This window comes from Homalodisca vitripennis, chromosome 1 (assembly GCF_021130785.1).
Source record: "Homalodisca vitripennis isolate AUS2020 chromosome 1, UT_GWSS_2.1, whole genome shotgun sequence".
NCBI lineage: Eukaryota > Metazoa > Arthropoda > Insecta > Hemiptera > Cicadellidae > Homalodisca > Homalodisca vitripennis.
Window position 1 is genome coordinate 106,895,206 of NC_060207.1, and position 16,634 is coordinate 106,911,839.

General features: G+C 34.1%; 1 protein-coding gene across 4 annotated transcripts in view; it reads right to left on the reverse strand.

The window, feature by feature from the left end:
• Positions 1 to 16,634, reverse strand: part of LOC124368740 (ubiquitin carboxyl-terminal hydrolase 33-like) — an 88,253-nt gene that overhangs the window by 46,098 nt on the left and 25,521 nt on the right. For all 4 annotated transcript variants that reach the window (XM_046826086.1, XM_046826100.1, XM_046826093.1 and 1 more), the window contains exons 5-8: positions 14,760 to 15,019; positions 10,993 to 11,131; positions 8,843 to 8,990; positions 4,404 to 4,489 (exon numbers count right to left, since the gene is read on the reverse strand). In XM_046826086.1, coding sequence (XP_046682042.1) covers positions 4,404 to 4,489; positions 8,843 to 8,990; positions 10,993 to 11,131; positions 14,760 to 15,019 — 633 coding nt within the window. The remainder of the gene's footprint in view (positions 1 to 4,403; positions 4,490 to 8,842; positions 8,991 to 10,992; positions 11,132 to 14,759; positions 15,020 to 16,634) is intronic.

Sequence of the window (16,634 nt, forward strand, 5' to 3'; positions counted from 1 at the left end):
CGCATGGGGTCAAGTCTGGTGATCTTGGAGGCCAAGAATGAAGGGCATTGTCTCGAGGTCCCGTGCGCCCTATCCAGCGGTGGGGCAGAGTGTTGTTGAGAACCTGCCGAACATTGTTGTGCCAGTGAGGCGGAGCTCCATCCTGTTAGAAAATGAAGTCACCAGAGTCTGCCTGAAGTTGTGGGAAAAGCCAATTCTGCAGCATTTGAAGATAGCTCATTCCATTCACAGTGTCTCCTTCAAAAAAGAAGGGACCGTACACTTTTTTACGAGAGACTGCACAAAAAACGTTCACTTTCGGCGAGTCTCGTTCATGCTGAATAACGTCATGAGGTTGTTCGAGTCCTCATATGCGCACGGTTTACGTCGGTTTACTTTACCACTAGTATGAAATGTTACTTCATCACTGAAAATTAATCGTGATAAAAATGTATCCACTTCCATGTCCTCAAGTAGAGCATTACTAAATTCAACACGTTTCCTTTTATCACCAACCCGGACAGCGTGTACAGTACTAATTTTAGTCTGTATGGTTTGTACAGCAAACGACGTCTTAACACTCGCCAGACAGTCATGTGAGTCATACCCAGTTGTCTGCTTGCATGGCGACGTTCGTGGACTGCGCTCATACGTTTGCCGAACTGTTTCCACCATCTCGTCAGAAGTGCGAGGTCGGCCTGAACTTTTACCTTTGCACAAGCACCCTTTCTCTTCAAATTGACGATACCATCGACGAATGTTTTTAGGTGAAGGCGGATCAATGCCGAAACGACGACGAAAAGCACGCAGGACCGAAACAACTGACTCATCCTTGGCAAACTGCAACACACAAAACGGCTTTTGTTGAGCGGACGCCATTTTACTTCAGACTGACTGGAAACGAAGAAGACGCACTGACCAACATCTAGCAGGCACTGACCAGTAGCGGCACATCACTAACCGCAAATGTTGAGATTCTGGGGTTCATGGGCAATTCAATAGGTCTAATCTACTGTGGAAGATGACTGTTGGAGTTGGTGGGATTTGTTCCCTTACCTCAGAGGTTCTTGTTAACCTCAACAAGGGTGTGCCACCCCCTGCCTACTTTGACTGTAGAGGCTCGTTCAGAGCTGGCCTCCCCTTCTTCCAGGATGACTTTGAGATGTAGTGCCCTAATTCTTCCTCATGGATCTCGATAGGAGGCGGCCCCCTACTCCATAACCTTACCCATCCTGAATATCCTATCACTCCGGAAGCAGCGCAAAGGTTCTTACAGGACTAAGTGCAATTTATAAGCTTCTTGTCCTAAGAGAACAAAAAAAAAAAAAAAAAAAAAAAAAAAAAAAAAAAAAAAAAATCTAGCAGCGATTTTATGAAAATTTAGGCCACACCCATTCCAAATACACAGCTTTCCTTGCCCGCACGCCTTATGTTTCGTAATTATTACCGTACAAAATTCAGGTCATTCTTTTTGATACATCCGGTATTTTAAATCACAGTTGTTACAATTAATTTGATAAATTCCAGATTTTTCTTCTTCATTAAGTTTATTGGGATTTCCTAATATATTCTTTAATTTGATTTTGGAATTTGTAGATATATTAATATTGGCATGTTTCTTGAAACTTTTAGTAATATCTATAGATAAATTGTTGTAGGAAACAGATATCCATTGTTCTCATTGTGTACGAAAGGCCTCACAAAAATAAAAACCTATGTTATGTGTTTGTTTTAAATTAATATCTAATTTCCAATAAGAAAAGAGCTTCAATAATATATTATTCATTGTAAAACTAAACTCTTCAGTTTTTTTTTCATTTACTACTAAAAAGTTAGCTTGAAACCACTTAATAGCCAATTTTAACATTGCATCTTGCTCTAATAAAAGATGTTTAGTAACATAATTACTATGTAAGAGTGTAGTGTCATCAGTATAAAGAACAGATTTACATGGAACATTACAAGAAAAGTCATTGACTGCTAAAGTAAAATGAAAAGGGCCAAGTACTAAGCCTTGAGGCACTCCATTTTTAATTTCATTAAAGCTAGACTTATCATTATAATGCAATAATCAAAGATTTTACCAAAGATATGGAGCGGTAGCTAGATGGATCTAACTTGTCTCCTTTCTTATAATTTTTACTCTTGACACCACTATTGTCAATAAATTTTGCCAACATTCCAGCATGAGCTGATAAGTTTGGCTGATATACAATACAATCCCTGTTCTCTCCTCCATAGTTAGTGATTACATTATCCAGACATGCACTCTTTCGAGTCGGATGTGAATTGAGACAAAATAAATTAAGAGACCTCAATAAATTAAGAAAATTTTAAGTTTGCTGAGTATTTTTATTAATATAAATATTAAAATCAACACAGATTATTAGTTTCCCGTATATTAATTTTTCGAGAATTTAATAAAATTTTCAAGTTGATAAAGGAAAAAACATACATCAGAGTCAGGAGTATAATAGATGTTAACAATAACAGTACTATTATTCATCATAGCTGCAGTAATTTCAAATACTTTCTCAATACAAAAACTATTTACATTGAATTTTTTAAATTCAATACCATCCTTCATAAATATACAAGAACACCCTCTAGTTAGGGAAAGACAACTACACTAAATGTGCGCTATTTTGTTACCAGTAGGAACATATAATAAAGTTTCATCTTGGTGCAACCAATGGTCATTTAAGGCTATGGCATCACAATTTAACTTATCTAATGTTTAATAATCTTTAAAATACATTCCTCTTGCACCTATACACTTACTTCGGCGCGTCTGCCACTCCTCAAAAGTCTGCCGGAAGTTGGTTTCCGGAATCTCTTGAAATGCCTTGATGGATTCCAACATCTGTCCTTTTGAGTTTCCTTTTCATTCGCAGGAACAAGAAAAAATTGGTGGAGGTCTGAGCTGTAGGGGGGGGGGGGGTTATGCAATGTTGCCACGACAAAATTCGCCAGCAGCTACCACATAACAATCGCACCGTAGCACAGTATTCTCATAGTGAAGTTTTCAATTCCTCGCAATGGCTGGATGCATGTACGTTACACGATTTTGCAGGCATGTAAGTACTAGCATGTAAAATGCAGCATATACAGTCATAGTAGGAATGAGCTCTCTTGTGAACAATGCCATGTCGGTTGAGAAAAATAATCAGCATGGTTTTGATTTTTTATTTTGACATCCAAGTTTTTTTCGGACGCAGGGACCCCTTTATGTGCCATTCTTAACTTTAGACGTTTTTGTTTCCAGGTCATAATGGAACACCCACAATTCATCACCTGTGATAACGTAGTCGAGAAAATCTTCTTGGTTGCAGACCAAAATTTCTTGTGACATGTCCAGTCACAACAGTTATTGTTCCTTGTTCAAAACTTCAGCACCAGATTCGCGCACACATTCATCATCGCAAGATCCACTGTAACAATAGTGTGGACGGTTCCGACTGAAAGATCGGTCTCCTCATTGATAAGGGTAATGGTTATACGCCTGTCAGAGTCCAAAACTGTTTTCACTTTGACCACCTGAGCTTCAGTTCGAGCGAGCGGTCGTCAAGTATCCGACACGGTGATCATCTTCAACGAGCTGCCGGCCTTCTTTAACATTTTGTACCACTTAAAAACTCTTGTGTGGCTTAAAAGGCATCATCCCAATAAGCCTGTATAATGAGTTCCAGGGTTTTGGGTGCGGATTTTCCGAGTTTAAAGCATAACTTCACACAATAGCGTTGCTCAATGGTCCACTCCATGCTGGCGCGGCGATGATGCCATATAAAATCAAATGTCACAAAACTCCACCTCCTATCTCAATGCAAGCCCACAGGCAACTGAATTAAAGTGTGGCTGAGTGATGGTGGACTCCTCTACCGAGGCTGATTGGTTAGACCTCTCCCCATGAATTTTGTTTAAACCATACTTAGGTTTTCAAAAAAATCTACTAACACTCTAAATTTGAAAATCGGGAATCTATTGTTATAGATTCAGAATCACATTTGAGATTTGACAATTCTGGATTTACCCATCAATATGAATAGTTCTTGATTAAAAATGACCAGCCACACAGAGGTATGTAATTCAGGGTCAGCACTCAGTGTCACCTTGAATCTATCACTTTTCATATAAAACTGAACACCGGCAAACAATAACAAAGAAACAAAAGAGGTGAAAAATACTTTTTAGATAAAAAAAGTTCTGGTAATAGCATAGCTACAACAAAAAAAAAACATTTTGTGCTAGAAACATAAGCAATTATATAAAACTGAGTCTCTATTCGTTGTATTTGGTGTGTAAGTAACTAAGCAAATATTACTTAATAAATGTGTTTAGCCATAGTTATAGTTAAGAGTATGAGTACTTCATATATTTAGATTAATACGGGAGATTTAATTGATACTTAGTACAAATGTACTCACAGTGGGAGGAGGAGTGGAAACCATGAGAAGCCAGGGAGGACATCTGGATGTCCTGGGAGGGTGTTGGAGATCTGGACAACGATCCCCTGCAACACAACAACAGTGTAGATAGACAAGTTGTAACACGTTACATTTAATCATAATTTGTACAGGTCCTGGCTGGCCACACTTGAACACGTGCATACAACTAAAGCACGAGCAATTTCTCATTACGTCTTTTAGAAACTTCACTGTACAGTCTGGTGGGTTCTACTAATGTGCTAAAATGTATTCAATGTTGTTTTAATGAATATGAGAAGTAACTTTGTTAATATAAGAATATATAATCAATATAGGCAAAATACCTGTATAATACATAAAATTCTGGTCGAGCAATAAAGAACCTATCAAGCAGTTTCAGTTTTTGCTAAATTATTTAGCAATTTGAAATTTCCTAGTGCATTTTGATGTCCATTTTGGTTACTTTAAACCCAATCACTAGAAAAGATTGTTTTTATAAATACGTTTCCTGCTGGTTTCCGTCTAGGCTCAAAATGTAGAAAAGCCCTCACAGTTATGACAAGCCCTTGAATAACCCACTTTTCATATAAAGCAAATTCGGTGTTTTATAATTGGTCAGAAACATACTTTGTAAAACACTAGAATAATATAAAATACAATACAGAATTGTGTAAGCTTTCCAAAATTCAATGCAATTACTGACTAATACTTGTGTAATAAATACAACTGTTTGCTAATATTTATTAGCATTAGATAACTGTCAATCTGAATACTAATATTTTCTTCAGATCTTATGTTATTTTTAAAATGAATTTTATATTATATTACTTGATTACATTTATTTACAATTTTTCAGTGAGGTACAGTAAAGGTTAACATACTGAAATATATTGAAAGTTTTTATTTGTACTGAATATAGTTAACTTCCTATACATGAGAATTTACAAAAACTATATAATTATTTATTCTTCTGTAAAAATTTTTTTTATCACATGTTCGTAAAAAGCGGTATGTATATAGAAAGTATGGAAATACAAGCGTAAACCACCGTAAATAAATAAGTTCACATTAAATTGATTTGTGGATAATAAATACTTAAGCAATACATGTTTTAGTTATCAACTGTTTTAAAATAAACAAAAATACTCTAATAAGATTAACACTGGAACATTGGAAGCCCATTGGGCAGATCCCTAAAATCAAATATATTCCAAATCCACAAAAAGTACAAGGTGTTTCAAAAAGGACTTTAGAACTTTGAAAATTCATATAAATTTATTCAAAAAAGATTCAGTGTTGGTTTTAGAGTTGTTTTAAAGAGAAACATATCAAGTTTTGACTCATATATTCGCTTATGCAGAATTGTGCCGCATAAAGTACTAGCAGCATTTACGTTAAAGATGGCTGCCTTTCATTAGACCAAAGCGTGCTAGCTGTGTGTTTTGGTTTGAAGAATCAAAGTCAGTGACAACAGTTTAGCGTAATTTTTGTACCAAGTACGCTAAAGATCCTCCTAGTAGGCCTACAATTTCTGAGTGGCATAAGTGTTTTGTAGAAATGGGGTAGCCATGTGATGAAATTGTTGAGCAAATGAAAAAAAGGTTTGTAAACTACGCTACTAAATCAATCTGGCGTGCAACTTGTGAGGTGCAAGTCCCACATGAGACAGTTTGATGTATTAAGAAAACATTTGCATCTGAAAACCGTACAGATTGTCACTTTTACAAGCAATTAAAATCACTGATAAGATTGTTTGGAAGAACTTCTTTGAGGATATGTTAAATTGATAATGATAAACTTGGACAACATAATTTTTTTCTGATGAGTCGACTTTTCATTTAAGTGGAAAGGTTAATTGTAGGATTTGGGGCAGTAAAATTCCACACGAAACATTGCAAAATGCTCATGATAACTCCAAACTGAACGTGTTTTGTGTGTTGAGCAAGAAGAAGACTTTTGGCTCCTTTTTTCAAGAGAGAACCATCAACGGGATAGTGTACCTGTACATGTTGCAACAATTTTTAATACCACAGATCGATGAGGATGACCAAGAACAAAATGTTTACTTCTTGTAAGATGGTGCACCACCACACTATCTGAATGACGTCAAGGAATTACTCTATGACCACTTTCCAGGTCAATGGACTGGCTGTGCTGCGCTAATTGCATGGCTCCCATGTTCCCCAAAACTGACACCACTAGGCTTTTTTTTCTGGGGCTTCATTAAGAGTATAGTGTACGTACCTTCTTTGCCCACTCTATCGGATCTTAGAGCAAGAATCTAAGCCGGCACTGAGCAAGTTACACCTGCAAATGTTAGTGCAAATATGAGAAGGAATCAACTACCGATGAGATATATGCAGGTTAACCAATGGAAGCAAAATAGAATAACTCTAGTTTAAGGTGATAAAACTTGATGTGTTTACCTTTTTTTTGTTCTCTTAGGACAAGAAGCTTAGAAAATTGCACCTAGCACTATAAGGACCTTTGCGCTGCTTCCGGAGCGAATGGATATTTTGGATGGGTAAGGTTGGGAGTAGGGACTGCCTCCTATCGAGAAATTCGTGAGGAAAAGTTTAGGGCACTAATCTCGTCATGTCCCCTAGGAAGAAGGAGAAGCCAGCTCTGAACCAGACTCTCCAGTTAAAACAGGCAGGGAGTGGCACACCCTTATATCTAGGCTGGCAAGAAACTTTGACTCTTAGGGAGCAAACCCCACAACTCCAACAGTCATCTCCCACAGTAGACAAGACCTATTAAATTATCCTTGTGCCCCAGAATCTCATTTGCTGTTAGTGATGTGCCGCTCCTTGACATCCATAAGGTTGCCCAGATTTAAGTGACACATCGGTTTTTGCTGTACCCACTGTGGGTTCAACTGGAAGGTATAAACTAGCCAGACCTGAACCCTCCTGGTATGTTTTCCTTTAAAAGGACACTAAAATCAGCACTGAACCTTTTTTGAACAAATTTATATGAATTTTCAAAATTGTAAACACACACTGTATATCTAGCATATAGGAACTTTAGAGTTATACTAAATATTTATATATAATAATTTTAGACACCTAATATTGCTGAACAAAGATCAAGAAATTCTTTTAATGATATAAATTTTACTTTTGTAAATAACACTTGACTTGAATTCCATATTATACTCTATATCTATGTTTGTGCATCACTGTACTTCTATTATTGATCAAAGCTAACAAAAAACTTGTTTGTATCATGTATATGAAACCATAGATAGATAACCAATGTGACAAAATATTCTGGTTTTGTAAATAATGTTTGACTTGAAGTTTGTATTTTCCATGTCAATGTTTATGCATCGCAGCACATGTGTTGTGTCACAGTACATGGACAGACGCATTTGTAAATGTAGCAAAGGTTATAGCTGTTTTGAAGTAAATAGTCCACTGTGAAAACATGTTATTTCATACTTTTTGAATAAAACCCATACAAATGTAAAGAAAGTAATGAAAAATTATGGTTTTGTACATAATGTCCAACTTCAAGTTCATACTTTCTAAGTTTATGTATATGTGTATCAGCAAAGTCTATGTTCAACCATAAGCTGCTTGTAATAAACAAAAAAATACTTATCACTTAAATATATTCACGTAGTACTTTAATTTTCTTGGTACTTATATGTTCTCTATAAAAATAAATGCAGATATACAGGTATATCTCATTTATTCACATTGGGTAGACAGAATGAGTAGACAATATATTTATAATTAATACATAAAAAGGGTGTAAATTAAGTCCTGATACGCCTGGATATATTCCAAACAGATTGAGATATCGATGTACAATCTTCACAATATTTATTAAAATACAATTTTGGATTTTTTGAACGATTAAATAATTTCCCTCCCCCATTTTTAAAAGAAATAACTTTAAATTTTCAAATTACAACCCCTATCTGTACATGTAATTTTAAAGATCTATTCAATAGAAACACAATGACATGAATAAAACATCTCTACGACGTTTCTAACAAAATTTATGGACAAACAATCCCCTAACATTTTAGGATGTAAATTAAGTCTTAATAGGCCTGGATATATATCCAAACGTGTTGAGATATCAATGTGCAGCATTCACCATGGTACTTATTAAAATACTTTTGTGAAATTTTGGAGGATAAAAGAATTTACCCCTTTCCCCTTTTCCAAGAGAAGTAGAATGGGATAACTTTAAATTTTCAAATTACAATCCCTATCTTGTGTCATTTTATAGGTCTGTTAAAAAGAAACACAATAACATGAACAAAACATCTCTAAGATATAAAATAAGCCTTGCAGTTTTTAAATGTATCATTTGAATAATGTGGTATTCTTTGCTTATTTTTGTATTATCAGGTGATCTCTAAATACTTATTTAAAAATTATGACACCTAACGTTCAAATAACTCGTTATCAAACTGTGCTTACGCTTGTTTGGTGCTGCCTTCATCACTGAGGGAGCTTCTTTCACTGACACCGGAATCACAGGTCTCGTATTCCTCCCCCTCACTCTGACTAGAGGCTCCTCCCCCTTCCCCCTCATCCGACAGCTCATCCAAACTTGAAGCTCTCCTCACTGTAACATTAAATTATGTTCCTTATGAGCCTAAGATTACATAACTCTTATTTGAGTTGATATTCAATGATAATCCTCTACACGATTCCAATTATTTTATGTAGGCTTTAATGAATAAATTGAAGTATTGTATTCTTCAGCACTATTTCCAATAGTGTCTACTGCAAGCTATTATGAAAATCACTCACTTTTGGTAAATTTCAGTGACCTTTAAAACAAAAAAATCTATCTTTAACGGAGTTTTTGACAGTACCTTAGTAAAATTGGATAATGTACAAAAAGCAGCATCCTCACATAGCAATATTTTATGGTATATTCACTATTTTTTTACAACAAAATTGGATATTTTTGACATTTTTAAAACAAAATCGTTTGACCTGAATGCGTGCAGTGTTCAGCATCCAAAGCAATTTTAATACATAGCAATACCTGTACCATTTTGTCTAGCAAAATCAAAATACATAAAAACTGATAATGCACAAAAATTAATTTGTTATTTTGGTAATCAATCTATGCACACAAAGTACAACAACATCACGATTTAGGGATCGGTACTTTGTGTACTGCCGATCGATCAGCTGCTGTCCATGAATATATGCAGAAGGCTCATGGTGTTGTATATCATATATACAGAACAGCAAGCAAAATAGCTATAAAAATAGGATAGTTTGTTAATTATTAGGATATTATCCATTTACCGAGTTTTATACACAAAGTACAAAAACACGTTTTAGCAATTAGTAATTTGCATAATGTCGATCAGTCGTCGTCCACAAATACATGAGGCAGTCTCGCGTTGATGCATGAATATTAATATAGAAGATACTAACTGGAAGCAAAATATTGTTTACAAAACTCAGATAATTCGTTAATAAGGTTTTTTGTTTATGATTTTTCAAGAGCATACAACAAAAACACATTTTAGCGATCGATAAATTGCTTACTGTTTATCAGGTACCAACTGCCAATATAAGCAAACATCAGACTTACAGTGATGCATGTACATTAATACAGGAATGCAAGCAAAATATGGTTAACTAAACTACAATAATTTGTTAAATAGGTTATCTATCTACATACGGGTTTTCATATGCAACAAAACCACAAATTTAACGATCAGTAATTTGTGTAATACCGATCAGCTGTCATCCGGGAAGAATAAACACAGCAGACTCTAGGGGATGCATGAATGTTAATATAGAAAATACTAACTGCAAGTAAAATATTATATATTATCAAAACGATTTTTAAAACAAAAAATAAGAAAAATGCTTTAGTGATTGGTGTTTTGTGCACTACCAACCAGGCAATAACTAATGACGCAGCGAATCTCCGCACATTCAATTATAAATTCCATCAATTGATTCTCTAATCTATATCTGTATTAAAGATTCTGATGGATTCAACATTCAGCTGATTTAGACAGAAAATTTTGGTCACTTTAAAGTCAATTTATGACTTTTCAGTAACTTTCATGACCACTCCTTAACATCCGTTACTTCTGTGACTTCCATGACTGGATGTACAATCAATGACAACAAAATATTACATATGAATGTCTCTGTGCAGTAACATAGCTCCCGAGGTGCAGAGCTAGGGTGAAAAAAATGGGTCTAAAACAAAAATTGTATAGGGGCTGAAATTCCCAGAATAAGACTATTCAGGACAAAGCATTCCAGACACAGGTCACTACTGTTATGTTAATATATAGAAAATATTTATTAAAATATAAAGCAACATGAATATTTTAACTTATTAATATGTAATTGAAGGCAATAACTCAAATATACATAAATAAAGGTGATGTGATATACTTAAAATTACAATTTTAATTACAACAAACAGGAAATTACTCTGTTTACTTTGTCTATTACAGTTATATATTTGCAGGATAAATGTGCTGAATTTGTATTCCAGTCTCTCTATTACACCTAATGTTTCAAATAAAAGAATTTATTAATTTTCAACCTAAAAAGACCCTGAAGACAGGTGATCGGCTTACCATGGAAGGGTTGCCTAGTATTGTGGGGTAAGGGGGGTTGGATGTAGGGCACCTTGAGCTCCTCATGGAGTTGGTCCATGAAACAGCGCAGAAATTCCTGTGTGTCATGCTGATGGTATCCTCGAAACATCGGGTGAACCTAACAAGATATAATCATTGTATATTAAGAGCATTTAAAAATCAAACTGATATCCCAAAAACGTATAAGCTAAGAAATAAGCTAAGTTTTAAGTTTACAATTATTTTCATCTAACATAGTATTATACAACAGTTTAACTTGTTCATCTTTTATGTAATTTGTAAACAACAGCAAATCAATAGTTACAAATGAGAATTTAACAGATCTTAAATCACATGAGGTCTTGTGAACAAGGTCTGTTTACAGTGGTTTCACTGTAAATGTATTGATAAATCAAATAGCATTTCTGAAAAAGTAAAAAAACAACAAATTAAATGGGCATGTTCAGATTGTAATACATCCGAAATTGACGAAAAGATAGATGAAGATCATAATCTGGTTAACCCATTGAGGAAGCAATTAACCTAGCCTGTCTAGTACTGAATGTTTGGATTGCTTTTTTCATAAATGCAAGTGTGAACTAAAATATTAGTAGAATAAGTTTGGATACAGATAAATTAGTCAATTTTTCAGGACATTTTAGTATATTTGATTGCTTTACAATAGTGTTTGTTGCTTTCTCCAAATAATTTTTTTAGTATATATAAAAAACATTTAAGTAAGAAAAACAAAAAATCTAAAGCAAATATTAATATTTTATTACTTTTTTTGTTTATCTCTTTCAATAATTTTTTATTAAAAACAGCAAAATTTTTTTGCATGGAAAACCAGTTTTTATTGGATTACTTAATTATAAAGCATAATAACAAAACACTAAAAATTCACTTACATTTTTCACTTTTTTATGATTTTATGACAAGCTCCTGAATTTGTTGTCTCTAAGAAGAATGACTATTCATTTACTTTTTATAATTCACTTTTGCATCAGTCTTTGAGTATCATTGATATTTTGCTATCACTGTCGAAGTATTTGTCTACTTCTGAAATATGCAAATTGTCTTATTCCATGAGGTAGTGGAAGAAATAAAAACTCATTCAACAAATATAAACACTTAAACACTAAACATTAAGAACACAATACATAGAATATAAGCAGAACATTGAAGTGATGAAAATTGAGCATATGGCAAAATGTAAACAATAAAAAAACAAGCTATAGTTGTAGTTCCAGTATGCAAATGTAACAAATTGAAACAGAATAATTGCTTATGAGGATGCACGAGGGCACAAAACTGCGATCTAGCAGAAAAACAAACAAATACGTGATCGTTAGCTTCTAGAAAGAGCACAATAAGTGCTGCTCAGGCAAGATTATTCAGTCCCGCTCGGCCGTAACAAGTGACACTCGGGCAAGTTCCCCAATGGGTTAATGAGGAGTTAATGGAACAATTGAGAAATCAAGACTCAATAATAAAGACAATGTCTGAAGATTTGCTCATGACTAATGATGAGATTAAAAACTAAGAAACCACAATAGCCACCTTGAAATACTTGTATTGGTAAAAAAAGAAAAGATTAAAGTTAAAGAAGACAAAGTAGGCAATGGCCAAGACCAACAACGAGAAGATGAAAGATAATACTTAATTTCAACACCAAAGATTGATAATGGTGAATTAATAAAAATTAGTAAGTTAGGCATGACCAGTCCTAGTGTTTGTTTTTAGAGAAACTTGAAAGCCTTTTGACCTTTTTGACTGATAAGTGGTGGGCCAATCATAAACTTGTGTGTGGTGGTGACATTAATGCACAGTTTGTTGTAACCAAAGCTGTAAGGTCTGTCAAAGAATTCCTAAATCTGTTGAAACAATTCAATATGTATTGCCTTGACTCTGAACCTACTCATTATAATGCATGTTTGGATAATGTTTTTTCAAATATCCCACTTCAAAACTATTTCTCTTTCGTGGAACATTTCCCATATTTGGACCACAACGCCCTATGGTCCAGGGTCTATGTCACCAATAATTCCTCAACTGTCCACCCAACATCTGTAAGTAGTCAACCGGTGAAGGGGCAAGTTTACTCACAGGACAAAACCTTTCAACTAAGAAATGAACTCTCAAGGATCAACTGGAATCATACATTATGTTTATAAGCAGGTAAGTCTGTACTTGGAATCACAAGGTTTTTGTCTGATCAACAGTTTGGCTTATGTAAGGTCAACACATCATCAACAACATCCGCTATTGATGCTGAAGTAAGGGAGGTTTTCGATGCTTTTGAGTCCAGAGTATGGCTGGGCCACTTTTATTGACCTAAGCCGTGCTTTTGACTGTGTTGATCATGGCTTGTTGCTTGAAAAGATGGAACAGTATGGCATCAGTGGATCTGCAAAACAATTTTTTAGATCTTATCTAAGAGGAGTTAAATTGTTTAACTTAGTGGTTGGTGGTCTTCAGCTAGGGAGCTTCGATGTGTTGTTCCACAGGGTTCTATCTTTATTAGGCCCTCTTTTGTTATTAATAGCAATAAATGATTTACCTATTAATATACAACAGTCTAAAACCTGTATGTATGCTGATGACACCAATTTTCTTTCTATTGATAAAAGCTTCACTTATTTACAATTAGAAGTCGATAATACTTTAGAACTAGCTTCAAATTGGTTTCCAGCTAATAACTTACTTTTAAATAATGACAAAACTAAATCAGTTCTGTTTAGTCTTAGGCCTGTTACAGATGATATTGAGATTGATAATTGTGTTAAGGTTTTAGGTGTTTACATTGATTGTAAGCTGTCGTGGGCAAAACACATTGAACAACTATTCACTAGGCTATCTCGTGTGATTTATCTCTTAAGACGTCTTGTGACTTGTGTTCCTAAACGTTACATTGTTACTGTTTTGCTATGGTCTATTTCAGTCAATAATTACCTATGGGTCGATTTTCTGGGGCAATTCTAGTAACCTTAAAGATATCCTTTTGATACAGAAGAAGGCTGTTTGAATAATTACCCAGTCTCATTACATGGTTAATTGTAAACCACTTTTTATTAATTTAAGTATTTTAACAGTTTTTAATCTCTATATATTTTATTTATTGTAATATATTCATAAAGATATGTTATCATTATAATGTATGGAATGAAATCTATGAAAAATCTACAAGGCATGGTAATCGTCTTGATGTACTTTTTACAAGATTGGAAAAAATGAGATCTTGCCATACTATAATGTGTATTAGACTATAAAATAAGTTACCACTCTCAACCAAAAATTTACCCTTTAGTCTCTTTAAATGTAAATTACATAGATGGCTGGTATGGTATCAATGCATTTTCAAACGTGCCAAATTCAGAAATAAATGGTTTGTGAGTATGTTAAATATGTAAGATTTATCTATTTTATTTATTGATTACTTATTTTAGTTTACTGATTTAGTTTAATATTGTATTTTATTTAACATTTTAGTTTATATTTATAAAATATACTATTATATTTTTTGCTTTTGTTAATTTAAGAATTACATATAGCAAAATAAGTTTTACATAGGAAAAATGATGTTTTATACCTGTATTATCAATTTACACTAGTCTAGTCCTACCTAGGCAGTATAAACATTACCTATGACAAGTTATGATTTGTAACACAAAATGATAACCATGTGGATTGCTATATGCCTAAAGACAATAAAGAATTTTAATTTGATTTGATTGAACAATTATTACTTATCTGTACATGCTACTCACATTCCTGATACCATAGAGTATGCCAGTGGGTGCGACATAGGCGAGGCGTTTCCGGTGCCACATATCCTGCATGAGTCGCCAGTACGAGCGACTCAGTGTCGGAGGCTTCCTGTCTGGCCCCCCCGCTCCGCCATTGTTTCCACCAAATACTACTGCCCCACACTCTAGGAAATATTTGGTCAGTGGTGGTGTATTACTGAGAGCTTGCAGTGCTGCATTCATGTAACAAGTGTTGCCGATGTTTTGAAGCCCTGTCAGTCCTACCATCAACAGACAATAAATCAGTCTATCTTTTGTTTTTATTTTAAATGAAAAACGTACATTTCCTAACTTCTAATACAAGTGTCTGACCGTTTGTGGTTACCAATAATCTCATCAAACAAATTAATCATAAGCTCAGGGCAAATCATAGTTTCACAATTTGACAAAATTTTCTGCATATATACTCTGGTGTATGAAATTGTGACTGAGAAATTTTGATATTGTAAATTTTGTGCTCGATGTTCCCAACTCTTGATTGAATGATGACTCGAAATTAATTTCATGCTCAAAATTATGTTATAAACAATGTTATGAATATAAAAGAGGATTTTAGGGAGGGGGAAAAGTTGAGGAATGGACACGACTAAGATGTGGCGGAGCGGTGAAATTATTTCAAATATTTTTCTCATTTCACTTACGATGTCTACAATATGTGTAGTAATGGATTGAAATGTCTTAAAAACTGAATTAATTTTATACCTCTGCAATGACACAAATGCGGGGTAGAACACAACCAGTAGTACTGATGGCAAGAGAAAAGAAGAGACCTGGATTCTGACCTATCTGAAAATTGCAGGCGCTACTACTAGTATGTTGCCGCGCCTTGTTTCGTAATTCCAGTATTGTTTCACTTTTTTGATTGATTTGCGGCCTAATTGTTATGTTTTATAAGATAATTTAAATGACGGTACTGTTTTTATCAATTAAAATTGAGCAAAACTTATGTTTGTAATAAATTCTAATAATTAGGATCTACAGTGGTTGTAAACAAACAATAATTAAAGGAATGAATTGCTGAAATTGAAGATTTTTTTATTGTTAAGATAACATTTACTAATTTTCATATATGTATAATGTAAATGTAGTGCTTTTATATATATAAAATTTAACATTGATACCTTACTGACTAACACAATATTGAATACTAGCTGTTTCCCGCGGCTTCGCACGCGTCTCTTAAGCTTTGCCCGTATATTTCTTTGCCTTCAAATAGTGTTTGGATATTTTAATATACGTAACTACTGTGTTGTAATTGCAGTTTATAATGTGCAGGCGCTTTGATAACTTTTATATCTTGCAGTACAGCCTGGTGGTTAGTTACATCAATGGGCATTGCGTATAAACCTTCTACATAGAAAAATACAAATTTTCATAGTGATCGGTCCAATAGTTTCTGAGTCTATAAAGGACAAACACACAAACATTCATTTTTATATATTATGATTGCAGAAACAGTTTAAACAAAATTTGTCGTTTCTCTTAAGCTTACTCTATGCTTTAAAACTATAAGTGTAAAGAAATTTATATATAAATATATTTTTTGTCGCATTATATATGTTTACAAAGAACAGCTGATTAAAAATTTGAAAAGACTCTTTCACTTAATAACATATGTTTGCTGCAATGCATTTCTTACGGGTATTTCTGTAACCAGTGGGGCGGAATCCTGAATCGGGAAAGGGATAAAAAGTATCCTATAACCTTCTACAGATCAAGACGAACAAATTAAAAAAAAAAATTAGGCGAATCCGTCCAGCCGTTTGTGAGTGATGCTGTTACACACGAACAGTTTCATTTTTATATATATAGATACAGTAAACAAAAAACCTCTTA